General features: G+C 37.8%; 1 protein-coding gene across 2 annotated transcripts in view; it reads right to left on the bottom strand.

The window, feature by feature from the left end:
• Positions 1-8,020: 8,020 nt before the first annotated feature.
• The window catches only part of KCNAB1 (potassium voltage-gated channel subfamily A regulatory beta subunit 1), a 490,100-nt gene continuing 477,783 nt past the window's right edge, over positions 8,021-20,337 (bottom strand). The window contains exons 15-16 of one of the 2 annotated variants that reach the window (XM_074190799.1): positions 17,114-17,202; positions 8,021-9,212 (exon numbers count right to left, since the gene is read on the bottom strand). In XM_074190799.1, coding sequence (XP_074046900.1) covers positions 9,123-9,212; positions 17,114-17,202 — 179 coding nt within the window. In that variant the 3' untranslated portion in view covers positions 8,021-9,122. The remainder of the gene's footprint in view (positions 9,213-17,113; positions 17,203-20,337) is intronic. The other variant, XM_074190800.1, reaches the window with a different exon arrangement.

Raw genomic sequence — 20,337 nt, 5'->3', positions numbered from 1 at the left:
CCTTGGCCTTTGAGCATCCAAAGGGAGCCTGTGATCTTTGGGGGAGGATGCTAACAGTGGTCTGGGTGGGGGTGGCTTCTTTTGGCTGCTGCTGGACCTGGCTGCAGCCTTCCAATGGAGGCTGTGTCATATTGACCCTGGCTGGTAATGTGGCAACCAAGTCACTGAAGCCAACAGAGTCGCATTCTGGTAGTTCGTACGCCTATGAAATTTGGAATTTGAAAAAGTAAAAGTGATCCTTGTTATATATTGAGAACCGAAGCCAGTTTTCTGTGGTGTACAAAGTTATGGATTGGGAGTCAGGACCCAGGTTTAAATCTTGCTTTGCTAAATTTGGGCCCATTATTTAACTTATATAGAAATTTTGTATATTTGTGCCTTCAATTTGAAGTTGATCATCTCTCTTTTGTTTTTTGCAAGGCAGTGGGGTGAAGTGACTTGCCTAAGATCACACAGCTAGATAACTAAGTGTCTGAGGCCGGATTTGAACTTGGGTTTAAGCTGCCCTTGATCAACTTTTAAGAGACTTTCCAGCTCCATGGAGCCGTCATTTTTAGATGGTAACCTATCAGTCATTGTAACTTGTTTTCTGTTAGGGCAATAGTAAAATGTTAATAAGGAAGAGGCTTTGAGTATATTTTGAACAGATAGCGAAGCTTGAAGGAAGGCATTTCTCTTCTTTGGCTGCTCTGCTAATCATCACTGCATACATGGTAAAGTTACAGAGCCCAGAGAACTTAATAGGAGGCAATTTCCCATATTATGAATTTTTTTATTCACTATTGTGTTTCATGCTCAGAAATGTGTCTTTCTGCACCTTGCGTCAGCCACTCATCTCCTCCCCAGAGAGGGCAGTGTGCTTCACCCAGGTCCTCTTTAAGCAGCTTGTTCTGGGTTAGCTCACTTGATTCTACTTCAGGTCATCTGTCTTGTAGTGCAGTTATATTCCATCACATAACTATTCCAAAGTCAATGGGGTTTTTAAGCCTTAAAAGCTTAAGTTCTAAGCAATTAAGGCTTAAACCATTTAATTAGCCATTCCCCAGCTGAGGGGCACCCTCCTCCCCCTCCATTCCAGGTGTTTTCTTTTAATTTCCCCTTCAGAATCACGAGTTTTGCTTGTAACTATTCCCTCCCCAGCATCATCCTCCCTCTTAAGCCCTCCTCTTCCCATCTCCACTTGTTTCTAGGGAATAGGATGCATTTCTACAACAAATTTGGTGAATGTAAGCAAGCGTGTGCTTCTGGCCTTCTTTTGGTTCAGGTAAGAGTGAGGTTCATTTTGATTCATATTAGAATGGAATCATTGGGCAAGAAAAGTTGTTTTTACTAACTTATGCAAGGTATTATCCAAGAGTGTGCAGCTAGGCTTCTCAGGTAGCCCATTCTGAGACACCCAGCTTTATCCCCTTCATTCCACAGTAGGTTGGTCCTTCTTTTACTCTTCATTCCCTTTCTCAGAATAGAACCAGGATATTGCCAGGTTCTGCCTTTTTAAAGAATTTAATTCCTTTTGAAAGATAAAGTTCTAAAGGAATACTTGTTTCTTTCCCCTTTATTAGAGTATTAGCACTGCATCATCCTCCAGCCCCTTGCCCTTCTTTCAAGAAATGTGCTTTTCTAGGTGTCCCTTGATTCTGGTGGCTGCATTTCCTAGTCTCTTCTCAACTCTGGGTTTTTCATTGGAAATACTTGAAAGTCTGTTCCATGAAAGATATTTTTTTCCTCCTGTCTTGCAAGATTAGATTCAGCTCTTTAGAGTGAGTTTGTGGTTGAAAATTCATGTCATTAACCTTTTGGAATATTGTGTTTGAATCATTTTATTTTTAATATGAACTGCCAGTAAATGCCATAAAAACATAATAAATACCATAAAAATCAATACTAGTGTTGTAAAAATATAGACAATCCTGTAAAAGCTTATAGGATCCTCACTATGGTTAGTACCTCAACTCTTTTCTGGATGCTTGCTGAATTTTTGATGCAAAAACTTTGGATTTTGACAGACATTTCTGGGCCTTTTCATTTTAGGATTTTGGGAGGTGATAGATGTATTTATTCCATATTTATTTTGCCCCTTTGGTCATAGTAGATCTGGATAGTTTTAATTTGTGATTTCATGAATTGCAATGTTTAGGAGTTTGTTTTTTTAAACATGATTTTCAGAGAGAAGCCAGTGATTATTAAATCATCTTTCATCTGTTTTCCAGGTCAAGTTCTATACCTGCACACACATAATATATGTGTGCATGAATGTATATGTATACTTATCTCAGATTTCTTCTTTCCCTTGATGTTTTTCTTTTTTTATTGTTTCTTATTGTCTCATGGAGTCACTGATTTCTGTTTGATCTGCTCTGAATTTGGGATATCTCATTTCTAAGATAAAATTTGCTACTCTGATTTAAGCTATTTCATTTCCTTGAAGTTCTTTCCTTAAACTTTTTCATGTTTTTTTTTTAAAAGAACATTTTCTTGCTCCATTTCTTTTAGTTATTCATATAGTCTTTGTGGAAAGCTCCTTTTCTCTTTAAGGTGTTTGTGGTGATAATATTCTCCTTGTGTTGAATTTTTGAGTATCTCTGGATCTGTAATAATTCTATCTCAGAGTAGGTGTTTTCAACTTACTTATCTTTCTCGACTAATTCTTGATCAGGGGCTTTGTGCTAGGCCTAGGCTGAGTCTTCTATAACTTCTGGATAGCTAGTCATCAGCTCCGATTAATTTTGCCCTGATTTCCTTTGCTGACATCCACCGTCTGACCTCACCTCCTTGTGACTTTGAGGATCAATGGACCTGATTTTCAGAGCTCTCTCTGGCATGTTGGAATAGAATTCTAGGGACTCAGAATCTGAGGGGTTTGGGGGTTTTCAAGGGTCACATGGTATGTCAGACAAGCTGGACCTTTTATTTATTAGTTTTTGTGAGCTAAAAATTCCCATTAAATGACTTGTCCAAGGCCACATAGTTAGGTAATTATTAAGTGTCTGAGACCTGATTTGAACCCTGGTACTCCTGACTTCAGGGCCAGTGCTTTATCCACTGCTCCACCTAGCCACCCCTAATCTGGACCTTTCTAAAGAAGCTCTGTAGGTTAGACATTTCACTGGCCTATTTCTGTTTGTATTGGGAGACTGGTGGACTTGTATGCCTACCCTGCTGTAGCTTACAGCTTCAATTCCATCACCTGGGGATTTCTGGCTGACTTTTTCTGTAATTCTGAGGTGGAAGCAGATAATGAAGGTCTTTATTGTATTTCCTGTCATTTGGCATTATGTGATTTTTTTTTTTTTGCCTGGGATGTCGGTTTTAGCTGGGTGGGTGAGGGAAGACTGATCTGCCTGCCCTCTCTTCTGGCTGCCATTTTATCTAAAAGGCTTCTCATTTCATTTCACAATGAAAGTGTCATGAAAGCTTGATCCAGTAGTGATAGAAAACAACCCAAATTTTGTACCATATATAAATATTATATATGTTTTAAGATTTTTCTTAGGAAGAATATGGCCCAATGGCTCAACTAGGATTTTAATATTTATAATAATATCAGTTCAGTGATTGAATCGAGTACTCCACAGTTGGATCCAAAGATGCAGGAAAATTGGGAGAATTACTGGAAAATTGCCACTAGATGGCAGCCACTCAATTAAAACTAAAAAAGATGTCACCTCCTTTTGGAGTAAGTTGAATTTGGCAAATATTATTGGCTAAGGAGTAGTTATAATTGAGTTTGGACCCCGTATTCTTACAATAGTTTCTATTGAAAGTGACTGAATAACTTGATGAGGAAGCAGATAAAATTTATTCCTGGACCTGATCTTTACAGAGGTAATTTTGTTTTACTTTTTATCCCCCTGAGAATAGTGTTTTCCAAGTATCTTTCCAATAAAATGCTCCTGTGTTTTGTTAAAAATTTTTCTAAGAATGTGGCATTATGCTCTAGGTTTTAGCCTGTTTTTATCAAGGACTCACTGTTTTGGTGTTTTGTACTAGTAATTACCAACTGTTTTTATTGCATAGTGGAGTAGTTTGAGTCGGACTTGAAACCAGAAGACTTGAATTCAAATACTCTCTCAGATACACATTAGCTATTTCCCTGGATATAAACCATTTTAATCTCTTTGTGCCTCAGTATCTGGAAAATGGAGGTAGCATCTATCTCAAAGGGAGGCCATGAGGAGCCAGTGAAAACACATACATGAATTGTTTTTCAAATCTTGAAACAAAATTATTGTAGCTACTACCTCCTGTCTATTTTAAATATTTTTTATCTCCCAGTGAAAACCAGTGGTACCAGATTGATTCAGATATGTTTTTTTCTTGGAGTCTGACTTTTTTAAATAAAGGAAGGGGAAGGGTTGTTTATTGGATCTTAGTATTGAGACTCACCTTGAGAATCACTGGTATGCACCAAATCTCCCCCTCTTCCACAAAAACCAGTTTTTCCCCCACTGGTCTATGCATTATATGGAGCCTTTGGCCAGAAGCCTTGAAAGCTGCTACCAAAGCCAGGTCAAGAAGGTCAGGACCTTCTGCCTCCTGTATGGGACAGGCCACCAGGCTCTCCTTCCTTTCCTCTTACTGCCATCCAGTAATAGATGGCATTTATCTAATGCTCTATTTGATCCTTACAACAGTGAAGTTGATGCACTTATTCCTATTTTACCACTGAGAGAACCCACTAGTGTCAGAGGAAGGATTTAAACTCAAGTCTTCTGAAATCTCAAATCCAGGGGAAACTGATACCTAGCTGCTTCTCAAATATATTTCTTAATCCTGGAGGAAATCCCAGGAACCTTAAGAGATCCTGTTTTCCAAAGACTTTGAACTGTTTGACCTGGTGTCTGGGTCCAGCCTCTCCTTTGGGGTTGGTTGCTTAGCTGCAGAGATGGCCCAATGGAATTCTGGAGCCTTGGGGCCTTGGACAAGCAAGGTAGGTAAAGGAACAGATCCTCCAATTTTTTTTTTCCAGAGGCCTGGCTGTTATAGAGGTGAGGAGTGTGGGCAAGTAGGGAAGAAGTTGGGGTTCGAATCCCAGATTGTGACTTTGGGGTAAGTCACTGTTGTAAAATGGAGATGGTTAAGGTGACTCAAGTCCCTGCAATGCTTTATAATTCTGCGTGTGGTCACTGTGCTTCAGGAGAAATATACCCTCATTTTTTTGGGGGGGGGGTCCTAATTCCCTCACTTTGCTGGTTTCCCTTTAACTTGAGTAAGAACTCATTCTTTCCATCCTTTAGCTGTGGTACCCTGCTAAAGAGAAGAAAGGGATCTGGTCTCCATTGATGGTTGTGTTTTAGCTTAACTTGGCCGACAAATTATGGAGAGGAGAGAAATAAGTTTGGTCAAAATAGCTTTGGAAGGAAGGGTGTTTGAAAGCTAGGGGCTTTTGAGATGGTCAAGGGATTCTGTCATCTCCATTGACAACTCAGTTTTAATATGTCTATAAAACCCACAACATCTCCAAATCTTGGACTTCTTAAAATCTCTTCTTTAGCATTAGGTGTGATTTTTCATTTAAGAAATTAAGTTTGAGTCCTAATTTCAGGCCCATTTAATTGCATTTCCAGTTTTTGAAGATCAAAAGACCACAGAGGAGAATGAGAGTCATATATGAAAATGAGCAGGCACAATTTCATAGGAAAACAAACGTCAGTGGTATCACCCCACATCTGCTGGCGCTGCCTGCCTGGCCCCTTCCCCTTTGGCACTGGGGAGGCCAGGCCCTGCTGTTTCTCCTTAGTGACTTTTGTGCACAATTAGGGAATTGACAGACATCCAATCTTGGACCACACCTTGGAACTCTTTGTTGGAGGGAGGTGAGCCGCTAGGGAACATACTGGGATGCATTGTGCCTCTACTTGCCATCTTGGCTGTGAGTTTGAGGTCCATGACTGCTAATTTTCCTTTCAAGAACAAAATGTTCTCTGTACATGGATTCCATCCTTTAAAAAAGAAAAGGTTATTGGAGATCTTTGGGAAGTGTGTCACAGAAAACCCATGCAATTAGAGCTTAAGTTTGTCATCCAGGGTCCACAGACCTAGATTTCAGGAGAATTGAGAATTTAAATGGCTCAAAGATTACATCTTTACTTTCATTAACCTCTAATTGAAGCTTAGCATTGCCTTGAATTATGAGTGTAGTTTGCAAAAAACATTATTCTGAGATGGTGTCCATAGGCTTTAACAGGCTTCCAAAGGGGTTCATGACACAAACACAGTTAAGAATCCTTGAATTAAGCTTTAAGATTTTGGAGGAGGGGAGGTGGGGGGCAGTGTGCATGACTGTCTTAAGTACTATTCAGTCAACAACTTTGCCTTCTGTTTGAAGACCCATAAGCAAATTGAGGCTTTATGTTATTTATGCAAAAATCTCCCAAGTCTTTTCATTTGGAAACTTTCTAAGATTTTCTTTCCCTTTAGGACTCTCTTGGCCTTGTTTTAGGAATTAAAATCAAAACCTTGCAATTCTAGGGGTTGGGATGAGCACCTCAAACTCCAGAGCAGCAAACTTTTAACCATTATGAATCTACTTCCTCATCTATTCAGTGAGAACTTGGACTAGATTTTCTTATACAATTAGGAGCTATTTTAAGTTAGGAAGTGAAGGAAGATATAAGGCACAGGGGAGGGGAGAACTCAATCCACCTTATCAGGAAGCTTATATTTCATCTAAAACTTGCTGTTCTTACTACTGTTATTATTAACTAAGCTCTGTTATTACTGTTATGTTAAGTCTAAGACTGAGACAAATCCTAGTTGTCCATCCCTGGTTCTGGTCCTAATTAGAAGAATAATAGAAGATCATAGAGTTAGTTAGAGCTGGAACAGACTTTAGAGATCATTGTGTTTCACCTCTTCATTTTAAGGGGGTGGGTCCTGAGAAATTAATGTGCTCGGGATTACACAGCTAATAATAGGTGTCTGAGACAGAATTGAAACTCTATTCTTTCTGTCTTCCACGCCAGTGTTCTCTCCATGGACATATAGCATCCTCCATGTCCTTGAGATGCCACCAGATCTGAACTCTGGATTCAAAATTCAGTGTGTTTGAGTAATTATGAGGGTTCATATCTAAGGTCATAGTAGAGTCGTATGCTTTGCCTTTTCCTATTCATTCAATCTTTCTATTTCTACTTGATAGCAGTAGCACATCTTTACTCAATTAATTTCCTCTTTTGTGCCATTCTGTAAGTTTTACCTCACAAAATATTGAATAATGAACTTTCTCGTTAGATTAGATGCTTAAAATACCTTTATCTCTAAGCAAATGTATAGTTAAGTAGATTTCAAATCCTGATAGGTGGCACCACAGCTCACTTATACATATGGTAGATTGTCAGATGAAATACAAAATGAATTTTAAAAGTTTTTTTTATGAATCTCATACTCATGGTTGATGGGGGTAGGAATGGGGAACAAAATTATTGCTATGAAATAGTTGCAAGTTGATTATCAAGAAAAAATTGTTGGTGCTCCACGTTCACTTTTTAAGACTTCACACTGAGCTATTCATCTTTATAAATAATAGTAAATATATTTATTATTCTACATTCTTTGGGTTCAAAGTATTTCCTGTAAAAGTGACACAGTCCTGTTGCTGAGAAAATGAAGGCTGAAATTTTATATTCTTTCTGGCAGTCTGATCCTTAATAGACCACTGGCCAAAACACAGGTTTCTTCCCCTCAAAGAGATAGGAGCTCACAGCATCTCTGTTATGTGGATATAGGTAGCAAATATGATATGATAAGAGTGATTCAGCAACAGGAGTTATCACAGTTCAAGTTCAAGGTTGACTAGTGTCTAATCAGACCATTTGCTTTTAGCCCATGACGCGTCTCATGCATACTATGGTTTACTCTTGGGGTTACAAAGCCATCAGGAAATTTTTACTGTTTCTCAGTGGGTCAGTGAGGGATTCCACATTGACCAAGTCCACTGCATGTGACCTGCTTTTTGTTGACATCTCCCCCAAAATACTGTGTTAGATTGATAGCAAAACCCCAGAAATAATTTTAGTATTGAGTATTTGCATTTTGTGGACATTTTATAGGCTTTAATTGCAACTGAGCACATGTATATCTTAATAGCTCAAATATTGTTTTCAGAAGCTATACCTACAAGCAAATGTATGAAACATCTTTTAATAAAATACAGACAAAAAGGAATACTTTGCAGATACATGGGTTTATGATTTATTCAGAACTAAGATTTCTTAGAAGCATACATTTATTTCCCTTTCATAAAGTCATCATAACATCTCAGGTTAATTATTATGTGATTCATCCTCTTTTCAACCAATCATTTAATCTGAAAGTGAACATAACAGATATCTGAATAGGAACAGACAAAGTTATAGAAGACACTCTTGTGGTCCAAACTGCAACTGATATTTAAAAGTAAAAGTAACATAGATAAACAAGTGAGAGGCTGCCCTTGGAGCCTTGGGTTCAAGTCCTGCCTGAGTAAGATACTTGCTAGTTGTACGACCAAGAAGTCACTTAATCTCTCCATGCCCCAGGGAACCTTCTAAGATTTATGCACAAATTGCTAATCTGCCTCAAGGAAAGGAGTTTCCATGCTGGGGGTACCTGAACTGATGAGATTCCCAAGTCCCCATCTATAATAATGACAGACAACTTTGTTAATGACCAAGTGAAAGAAAACTCTTGATTTTGGAAAATAAAAGGACCTGAAATTTCCTTCTGCTTCCTAAGCCTCATCATGACTTTGAAGCGCAGACCTTTTTTTTTTAATATCTCACAATCATCTGTGGATTTTGTTCATTTGAAAAAATATATCTGTACAGCCTTCTTGAAGTGACCAAATACCTGAAGGTTCTACATCTTTAGTTTTTGCTTTCCATCTACTTTTCATTGCGTAAGCATGAGGTACACAGAGCAACAATGCAAGGCGGCTTTAGTCAAAGATAAGAAAATAGAATCGCTATTGTCGGTGGTGCATCTTCGCCTGTGCTTTCCAACATCTGAGCACAGGTAGCGACGGCAGACACCTCGGAGGATCCGGGGATGCTAGAGGTTGAGCAGCAGGCTGCTAAGTGACTTGGATGACTGGATATTGGAACAGTTCTGGACCATGCACTTCCATCGCCTCATGCAGCCCATTAGGAGCGATAGTCCTTTTTACTGTAGGGCTTGTTTCGCAGAATGTTATCAATCTCGCTCACCACATGTGATGTCATCTTTGGGAGGACCTGGGAATGAAGAGAAAAGGAAAATTGTCGGATGGAGACTTCCAAGCAAAATGGAAGGTCCTTGGGGGCAGAGGCTATGTCACTTTTGTCTTGATATAAAAATAACAACCATCAAACTTGCAATAACAGCTAGCATTTCATTTATTTTTTAAATTGGCATTTTATTTTTCCAATTACATGCTGTGGTAGTTTTTCAACAATCATTTATTTGCAAATTTATAAGTTATACATTTTTGTAATACCCTCCCTTCCGTCCCTCCTCCCCATGGCTGGGAACAGTCTGGTAAAAATTGTACATATACATTTGTGTTTAACATATTTACATATTTGTCATTGTATGTGAGAGGGAGGAATTAGAACTAAGGGGAAATTGAAAACCATGAGATGTGAAGGAAAAATTTAAGAGAAATTTTAAAGAAGTGAACATAACATGCATTAAGATTCTGGGGTGTTTTTTTCTTCTGGATGTGAATGCATTGTCCATAACAGGTCTTTAAGAATTGACCATGATTTTGAACTGCTGAGTGGAGCAGCTTCTATCATAGTTGATCATCTCATGGTGTTGTTGTTAATGTGTATAACATTCCTAGTTCTGCTCCCTTCACTCAGCATCAGTTCATCTGAGTCTTTCCATGCTTCTCCCAGGTCCAACCACTCATAATTTTTTATAGAACAATAATGCTCCAGAACTTGTATTTACCATACTTTTTCAGCTATTACCCAATTGATGGGCATCCCCTCAATTTCCAATTCTTTGCCACTATGAAAAGAGCTGCTATAAATATTTTTGAAAATGTGAGGCTTTTCTCATTTTTTATGTTTTCTTTTAATTGTTATTGCTGGGTCAAAGGGTATGATCAATTTTACTGCCTTTTGGGCAGAGTTCCATATCTGATCTCCAGAATGGTTGGATCAGTTCATAACTACACCAACAGTGCATTAATGTCCTAATTTTCCCACTCCTTTCCAACATTGATCATTTTCCTTTTCTGTCATCTTAGCTAATCTGATAAGGATGAGGTGGTACCTCAGTTTTAATTCGCATTTCATCAATAGTGATTTGGGACATTTTTATATGATTATATATAACTTTAATTTCTTTATCTGAAAACTGTTCATATCCAGTGACCCTTTATCAAATGGGGAATGACTTGTAATCTTAAATATTTGATTCAATTCTCTATATATTTTAGAAATGAGACCTTTATCAAGGAAACACTAGCTGTAAAAATTATTTCCTAGCTTCTGTTTTCCTTCTGATCTTGGCTGCATTGTTTTATTAGTGCAAAAACTTTTTAATATCAATATAGTCAAAATCATCCATTTTGCAATTATAATGTACTCTGTTTCCTGTTGGGTCATAAATTTCTCCTCTATAAATCTGACAGAATATTTCTTGCTCTGTTAATTGGTCTATGGTATTGCCCTTTATGTCTAAATACTGTACCCATGTCTAAATACTGTACCCATTTTGACCCTGTTTTGTTATAGGGTGTGAGATGTGGGCCTGTGTCTAGTTTTTGCCATAATCATTTTCCAGTTTTCTCAGTTTTTGTTGAATAATGAGTTGTTATTCTAGAAGCTAATGTCCTTGGGTTTGTCAAACAACAGATTACTATAGTTGTACTGTTTCTTTTGGACCTTTTTTTTTGCAAGGCAATGGGGTTAAAGTGACTCGTCCTAGGTCCCACAGCTAGGTCATTATTAAGTGTCTGAGGCCAGATTTGAACTTGGGTTCTCTTGACTCCAGGCCTGGTGCTCTATTCACTGCACCACCTAGCTGCCCCTTTTTGTAACTATTCTAATCTACTGGTGCAGTACTCTTACTTCTTAACCAATACCAGGCAGTTTTGAAGATTGCTGCTTTCTAATATGTATATAGTTTTAGATCTAGTACAGGTACAGCAATTCCTTGATATTCTGACTCTTTGTTGCTCAAGATGAATTTTGTTACTATTTTTTCTAACTCTGTAAAATTGTTTTTTGGTAGTTTGGTATGGCCCTGAATAAGCAATATAATTTGGATAGAATTGTCATTTTTATTATATTAGCTTGGCCTAGTCATGAACAATTGATGTTTTCCAATTGTTTAAATCTGATTTTATTTGGGTTAAAAGTATTTTGTAATTGTGTTAATAAAGGATTTGTCTTGGGAGGTAGATTCCCCATGTATTTTACGTTGTCTATAGATACTTTAACTGGAATTTCTCTTTTTCTTGCCCTTGGGCTTTGTTGTTTGTGTATAGAAATGCTGATGATTTATAGTTTATTTTACATCCTGTTACTTTGTTGAAGTTGTTAGTCATTTCAAATAGTATTTTAGTTGATTTTCTGTGGTTCTCTAGATATACCATCATATCATGTTAGTGAGTTTTGCTTCTGCATTGCCAATTTTAATTTGTTTAATTTCTTTTTCTTCTCTTACTCCTAAAGCTGACATTTCTAATACTATATTGAATGGTAATGGTGATAATAGGAATCCTTATTTAACCCCTGATCTTAATGGAAATGCTCCTAATTTATCCGCATTACATGTAATGTTTGTCGATGGGTTTAGATAGATAGTGCATATTTTTTTTTAAGGAAAACTCTATTTATTCCTATAATCCCTAATTTTTTTAAAATTTTATTTAAGGCAATGGGGTTAAGTGACTTGTCCAAGGTCACACAGCTAGGTAATTGTTATTACTTTTTTTAGGTTTTGGCAAGGCAGTAGGGTTAAGTGACTTGCCCAAGGCCACACAGCTAGGTAATTAAGTGTCTGAGGACACATTTGAACTCAGGTCCTCCTGACTCCAGGGCCAGCGCTCTATCCACTGTGTCAACTAGCTGCCCCAAGCTAGGTAATTATTAAGTGACTAAGGTTGGATTTGAATTCAGATCCTCCTCACTCCAGGGCTGGTGCCACTGCACCACCTAGCTGCCCCCACTCCTACCCCCTCCCAATGTTTTTGATTGGAAGGGATGTTGCATTTTGTCAAATGCTTTTTCATCATCTGAGATGATCCCTGTTGGTTATGTTATTAATGCAGTTGTGCTGATAGTTTTCCTAATATTGAATCATCCCTGCCTACCTGGTACAAATCCTACCTGATCATGGTGTGTTATTCTAGTAATAACTTGTGATCGCTTTGCTAAAATTTTATTTAAGATTTTTGCATTAATGTTCATTGGGGAGATTGGTCTATAATTCTCTTTGTTTTAGCTCTTTCTGGTTTCAGTATCAGCATCATTTTGGTGTCATAAGAGGAATTTGGTAGAACTTTTTTTTTTTTTAAAAAGTAGTTTATTTAGAAATGGAATTAATTGTTCCTTAAATCTTTGTAGAATTCACTTGTAAATTCATCTGGGCCTGGAAATTTTTTTCTGAGGGAGTTTATTGATGGTTTCTTCAATTTCCTTTTCTGAAATGGGGTTATTTAAGTATTTTATTTCCTATTCTGTTAATCTGGGTAGTTTGTATTATTATTATATTGTATTTGAATTCATTTCACTCAGATTGTCAAATTTTTTTGGCAAATAGTTGGGCAAAATAGCTCTGAATTATCACTTTAATTTCCTTCTCATTGGTGAGTTCTAAGATTCTATTCACCTTCTTCCTTCTTGTTCATTTGGTGGATTTATCTAGTTCTGGGAGAGAGAGAGAGGTTGAGGTGTCCCCCATTATTATGGTTTTGTTGTCTATATCTCCCTGCAATTCATTTAGCTTCTCTATGAATTTGGATGCATTTGGTACATATATATAGTTTAATAAGGATGTAACTTTATTGGCTATGATCCTTTTTATGAAGCCATAGTTTTCAACCTTATCCCTTTTTAAAGAAATCTGTTTTTACTTTTGCTTTGACAAATCAGAATTGCTACCCCTGATTATTTTACTTCTGCTGAAGCATAATATATTTTGTTCCAGTCTTTTACTTTTATTCTGTATGTCTCTGCTTCAAATGTGTTTCTCATATTGTAGTATTTTCTCAGTGTTTACACTCTCCCTTCTTTCCCTCTACTATAATAGGTCTTTGTGCCTCTTCTTCTGTTTGAATTTATCAAACTAATGTCTAGTCTTATCTTTAGTATAATCCTTCTTTTCATGTCTTGATTGTTTAACCCTGTCTTCTACGCCCTTCTGTCAAAATATACTCCTTTTATCTTACCCAATAGAAGTACCTTTCTCAAGGGTGGGTTGATTGATTGCTTAATTGTCATTCTCTAAGGACACTCCCCTTTTCTGTACCATTGGAAATACAGTTCTCAAGAGTCATAAATCAACATCAAATTATAGTGAATTTATACACATTCTTTTTTGAAGTACCTTCCATGGACACAAATACTTTCATGAGCCATTTATACCCCAACCCCCTCTAAGCACACTCCTTCCAATTGTAGCCAAAGCATCAAGTAAAATAAAATGTCTTCATGATTTTTTCGTGTCCAGACTCTCTAGGTACACTTTCTCTGTCCCCATAGCACTCCAACCCTCCTTAACTAAAATGTTGGGCACACTTTCTCCCTCTGTTGCCATAGTACTCCATCTCTAGCACTATTACCCTTCTTAACTAAAATATGGGTAAGGCACTTCATGATCTGTTTATGTGTTCAAGTTTTCTAAGTGCACTCTCACCCCCTGCCCCTGTTTGTACTATGACACTTTTTATCTAAATTATCTGGTAAAGTAAGATCACTTCATGATTTAATTATGTGTAAAGACCCTCCAAGTATTCTCCCACCCTCTGTCTAAGAAAATATCCTCATAATTATCATCACTTCACGTCTCATTTATATCTCTATCCTCTAAGAACAATCCCTTCAGTTATATTCACCCCTCATTATCCAAGGTATAAGCTAAAGGCTCAACACTTTTGTGGTCATCCTATACCCATATCCTCTTGCTAAGTATGCTTCTTTTAACTATCCTAACCTACAATTCTCAAGAGCTACAAGTGTTATTTTCCCTTGTAGGGATGTATACAGTTTCCTAAAAGATGCTTTATATTTTCTTCAGTTTTTTCAAACTTTTGGTTTTGTTTGATGTAATTTTGGTCTCTCACAGAGTAATTAGTTTCTATTTTTCCAGTTCATGTTTTTAGGGTTTTATTTTCTTCAGTTAGCTTTTGTATTTCCTTTTTGGTTAATTTTACTTTAAAATGAATTGTTTTCCCTTTTCAGTTGGATGATTTTATTTTTTTGATTTATTTTATTGATTTATTTTTTGATGAGGTATATTCTTTTCTAGTTAGTCATTTTTACTTTTAAAGGAATTGATTTTCTTTGGTCAGGTTTTCATAATTTTCATAATTCTCCATGACTCTCCATTTTTCTTCTTTGGTTAAAATCTTTTTTTAACTCTTCCATGAGATTTTGGATTTGAGTCCAATTCATAAACTCACACTTACCCTGTAGGTAATTTGTCACTGCTTTCTTTTTGTGAGATGGCATTTTCATCATCCCTATCTGAATAGTAGCCTTCTATGGTTAGTACTTTGTTTTTTGCTCATTTTGATAGTTGAGCTCTGCTCCTGGGGTACAGGGAATATAGTCCTGAGCTGTTTGTGCTGAGGCTGGGGTCTGGTCCCTGGCTTATTGCTGGCCAAGATGTTGCCTCCGCAGTGGTTTGTTCCCAACCCAGTCCTGTCTACTGTCCCAGTGTTCCCAGAGCTCAGACTTTGGGGATGGGACCCTCCCTGCTGTCCCTGGCCTATGTTGTGGCTAAGAGCCTCCCACTGGCTTCCCTTCTCCTTCCTATGCTGGGGTACACTTCCCCTTTACTCCTGAAGAGATGGACCTTTACTGAAGATCCTCCATGATATCTTGATTTGAGAACTTGTTTTGCTCTTTTTGATTGGAATCTGAAGCTTTAATGTCTTTGTAGAGGCTTCATTTAAAGTTGGGTAGAGAAAAGCTCCAGGAGAATGTGAACTTTGGGCCACCATCTTGGCCCTGCCCTGGAAGTCCCAGACTTCCAAATCCATGTAGATGTAGATCTGTATTTATAAATCCTGATACCCTCAAACTATTGAATTTATCATAGGGAGAAGAAAGCCTGAATCTCTGAAATAAAGTCAGGATGGATTATTGTTAATTTTTGTAAAGATTTTTTATGGGATAAAAATTAGATTTCATATTCCAAGAATCTATCATTTTCTAGATTGTACCACCTCTTCCGTCATTTAATAGTTGCTCAATTGTGCAGACTCTTCATCCTGCTGTTATTCTGGTAATAAGTCTCTGACCTAACTAGAATGTCTCAGGCAACAGATGGACAGTCCATCCTCGATGCCCTACAGTGAAAATAATACTAGATAAAGATGGACAGGGTTAGTGGCATAATGGATGAGGCACTGGACTTAGAATCAGGAAAAGCTTGGTTCAGATCTTGCCTTAGATACTTACTAGCTGTGTTGGACAAATAACCTCTCAGCTTTCAGTGCCCCATCTGTAAAATGAGGGGATTGAATTGAATGGTCAATTAGCTCCCTTCTCACTCTGAATCTATGATCCTAAGATGATGTTGTGGTTGGGGGGAGAGGAGGGAAGAAATTTTTTTTAACTGTATTTTAATTTTTAAATTTATTTTTAACATTCATTTTAAAAAATTGAGTTCCAAATTCTCTCCCTTCTTCTTAGCCTTCCCCATTCATCGAGAAGGCAAAAATCCAAGATGTTAATGTGAAGTGACACGTAAAGTCGTTCAAAACATATTGACATATTAGTCATATTACCCAAAAAAGCAAGAAAAATAAAGTGAAAAAGTCTGACCCAGAGCCAGGCTATGCAGGAATCCACTTGAACCAAGCCAATTGTTAAATTTTCAGTATGAGCATTTACCCCCTGGAAATCAGCCAAGGCTATAAACCAGAGAGCTTCATTGATTGTTTTGTTGATCATGATACACTTCATGTGGCCACAGCACTACCATGCAGCCCAAACTAGAGGAAAATATAGTTGGGAAAATTGAACAAAATAAATAAAAATACCACAAAATCTAGATACTATCACATTTTAAAATGAAGTCAATACACAGCTCAGAGATCCTTGTATAGGGATCCCTTAGTGGCATGGTTTCTATTAGTGTCTAAATTTAAGAAAATGGTAGATAAAATGATGATGAAGAGTAAACTTAAAAGTGGGTAATGCGCATGTGTACACACACACACACACTCAGTCTCCCTCTCACACTTTTCTTTTGGAGAGTCTGTTAAAATAGTGAATTCCTTGGTCATCCTAATACCAGACTTTCCTTACATACCTTTCTCATCCCTCTCCCATGCCCTAGGATGCCCCATCTCCCCTTACCAACAAACATCATGGCTTTCCACCTTCATCTTGCAGAACAATAATAACATGGAACAGTCTTTCTGGGAAAGGCATGTCAGTCGATAGCTTATTTCTGTTCACCATCTCTCTGACTTCCTTAACCCAAACTTCCCTCCTGGACCATTCCCTATTTGTGTTGTCTCCCTTTATTAGAACATAAACTCCTTGAGGGCAGGGATCACCTTCCTTTTATTTATGTCCTCATTAATCTTGGCAAATGGTAAAAACCTCATTTATTCTCTTTTGGGAAGTACAGCAAACAACAGAAAATCATCTATTTTTAATTGGTTATAATACTACTGTTTGCCCAGGGTTCCTCTGAACTCTACTTACTAGAATCAGTCTATCAGACTTATTAATGATTCATTGGCAAATGGATCAGAAATGTTTTTTGGCTAAGGTTGGTACCTCATTGTTTCTGAACTGAACCCAACTTGTTCTTGGCATTTGGGGCTCCCTGGAAACTCCAAGTTTATGATTGTCTGAGGCTTCAAAATGAGGATAATAGAGACTCTCTGTTGGGAGAGCCTCAAAGGAACTTTCTATCACAAGCATTTCTTGATGGAATCCAAGAGAATGGGTCTACTCACCTGTATGGCACCGAGGTTTTCTATGAGTTGCTCAGGATTGGAACACCCCAGGAGAACTGAACTCACTCCCTCATTCCGCAGGCACCATGCTATGGAAGAAGAAGAACTGATCATGCTTGCCAAACACTTCTGAAAATTGTCAGAGGACCAGTTTATGTAATGTGATGGTCAAACCTTAAAGTTTCATGAGCGTTCATTATTCACTTTATTTACAAAGTGCTACCCTGTTGTATAGATAGGCCAATTTTTATCCATTGGAAACTATAGGACTACTTCTCTTGGTGTAGTCCACCTCCCTTTTTGCCTTGAACCCTTCTATTGTCTTCCATTTCTTCTATTCTCAGCTGGCAGTTAATCCCATTGAGGCATCATCATTCCTAAGAGTTGTTATTTTAATAGGAACTCTTTGATGATGACGAGATGATGGTAGTTGACATTTCTTTCAAACTTTTAAGGTTTACCTCATGTTTTACATTCCATCTCCTAGTGTGTTGTAAGAACCTGTTATATTAATCTTTTTTTAGGTTTTGTTTTTTTGTTTTTTTTTGCAAGGCAATGGGGTTAAGTGGCTTGCCCAAGGCCACTCAGCTAGGTAAATATTAAGTGTCTGAGTCCAGATTTGAACTCAGGCACTCCTGACTCCAGGGCTGGTGCTCTATCTATTGCGCCTCCTAGCCACCCCCATATAATAATAATACCTTTTACAGATAGAGAACCCAAAGCACAGAAAGATTAATGGACTTACCATCACACAGAAGATAAAGTGACTCTTCTTTTGCTGTGCAATCTGAAGGGCCTTTCCTCAGACCCCAGCCTAATGGACGTCTCTTCTACTTTTGACCCCACTCAACACTCTCTCTCTCTGAATGTTCATCCCTTTTCATCACTTTGCTTTTTCTGGGGTTTCCTCCTGACTATTCCCTCTCAGTCTGCTTTGCTGAATCACTCTCCATCTCTTCTAGCAGGGAACCTTCAGGTTCTGCTTCCTCTTGGAGGGGATCCCTCTAGCTCACTCGATAAGATATAATAACCATATCATTACAAATTTTGTATTTATTTTTAATGTGTATATGTTTCCCCCAATAGAATACAAATCCTTTAAGGTAGGAATTATTTTTCTTTTAACTAGATATATCTGGAGCCTGGCACAACCTCAGACACATAGTAGGTACTTAATAAATATCTATTGACTGAATGAATTCAGCTATTGCAATGATAATATGGTGTAATAGGTGGAATATTGAACTTAGGAGACCTCATCAATAGTCGATAAATACTTACATAGTGCCTACTATGTGCCAGATTCTGCTAAAGTACTGGGAATACAAATTAGATAGTCCTTGTCCTCCAGGAACTTACCCTCTAATGGAAGACAATTTACAAAAGGCAGCTGAAAAGAAGGAAGGGGCTTTAAAGACATCAGGAGTGGAGGAGTGGTGCTAGGATGCTTATGGAGTGGAAACCAGGCAGAGGAGCTGGTGGGAAATGAAGAGCTACCTGGAAAATTCTGAGCCCTCTCAGAAGAGAGGTTAGGGGAGGATTCAAGTCAGAGGGAAGAGGCCCCTGAGGGAATTGAGGAGGTGGGAAGTATCAAAGCAACAAAAATCTTAATTTCAAGATTCCTGGTGATGAGTTTATCCTTTGATGAGCAGGATGTTTGTGGAGGGGGCAGAGAAGTTGGGAGAAGATCAGAGTTTCAATCTTGGCTCAGACATGTACTTGATCACCTCTTAGAAAAATCCTTTCTTGTCTCTAAACCTCATTTACCTCATCTGTAGAAAGAAGGGGTTGAACCAAATGGCTTTAAGGTCCTTTTCATTTCTAACCAACTATGATTTTTCTATATAAAAATTGCATAAATGTTCTAGAAGAGAGGTTTTTTTTTTTTTATTGTGAAAACCCTTTGGTAGTCTGGGGAAGCCCAGAGCTCTTTTCAGATTTTAAAATTTTAATGATAGTGGATGAAAATGCTAAATTTCTATTAGAAATTGATGAAAATAAAGGATTATATTTTTTCCAACTTCCAGAATTCTATCCTGGACCCCAGGTTAAGAACACCTGTTCCCTTAAGGATCACTAATTTTAGGAAAATTTGATATTCCCTACATTGGGAGGGGTGTCTCCTCCTTTGTTGCCTTGCCAGCAGATAGGATCTGTTCTGCAGACTTGCCCAAATCCATGAGCAATCACACCTGCAGACGATTTGTGATAATTATCACTGTTACCACAGAAGTTGGTGAGGATGCCTTCAGTTTTGTAAACAGCCTTGGAAAGCATTTGTCACATCCCTGGACTCCCAGAAACCCACTCTTTAGGCAGGTGTAGGCAGCAGGGTGCCAAGGGACAGGGAGGTTTATTGAAATGGCTCAGTTCCTTCTGAAGCTGTGGTCTATCTCTGGGCACCACCTGGCTTATTTTCTTCCAAATACCCTTGTGAATTTATGGTGTAAACTTGTTCATGAAGGATGAAAAGAAGTTGAGAGATTGGAAAAATGAATGTTTGCTCTGTGCTTCTGGGGTAGAGGTAGGGGACCGAAGTGGGTTGTTGCAAGAGAAAGTCATAGATGTGAAAAATGAGTAGGTTTTAGAAGACTAAGGAACAATGCCCCAATCAATAGAGATTACCTTCTCTATGCATGCCTCTAAGTTTTCCATATTTTCAAAGTTCAATTTAAAGGATCCTAGATCACAGTCAACTCAATTACTGGTTTAAGTGGATATTTTTTTACACGTTTTCCCCTACTGACTTCTCTACCAGATAGAGAGCTTTTCATCAAGACTTTATACTTATGGAAGAATAGGCATGTAGGTTGGTAGTTATTGACATTCTGATAGGAATAAGGACCACTAGCTTCTCCAGACACCTAGGGGAGACCAATCAGCTGTCTAGAGAGATGTCACAGAAATTCTCACTGTCTCTCCTAAATCTCATCCCCTTTCTTGATTGTGCTTAAAGAGTCTTGATAGGCACATGCCATGGGGATGCCATTCCAGAGTCAAGGAGAGAATCTCAAGTATAGTTTCTAGTTCCTTTCTTCAAGGAAAAAGAAAGTAGAGGTAACAAACTCACTATTTCTTATATAAACTGATTTTTTTGTATGTTGGCATGTTTGTTTATTGTTAAGTTAAACAACATATCAGGGAATGTATGTTAGAACTGGAGATAGATATATATATATATACACACATATATATATACACACACACATACATACATACATATA

This window comes from Macrotis lagotis, chromosome 6, assembly GCF_037893015.1.
Source record: "Macrotis lagotis isolate mMagLag1 chromosome 6, bilby.v1.9.chrom.fasta, whole genome shotgun sequence".
In the NCBI taxonomy this organism is placed as follows: domain Eukaryota; kingdom Metazoa; phylum Chordata; class Mammalia; order Peramelemorphia; family Peramelidae; genus Macrotis; species Macrotis lagotis.
Note: the sequence above shows the minus strand (reverse complement) of the source record. Positions and strands in the feature narration are given on the sequence as shown.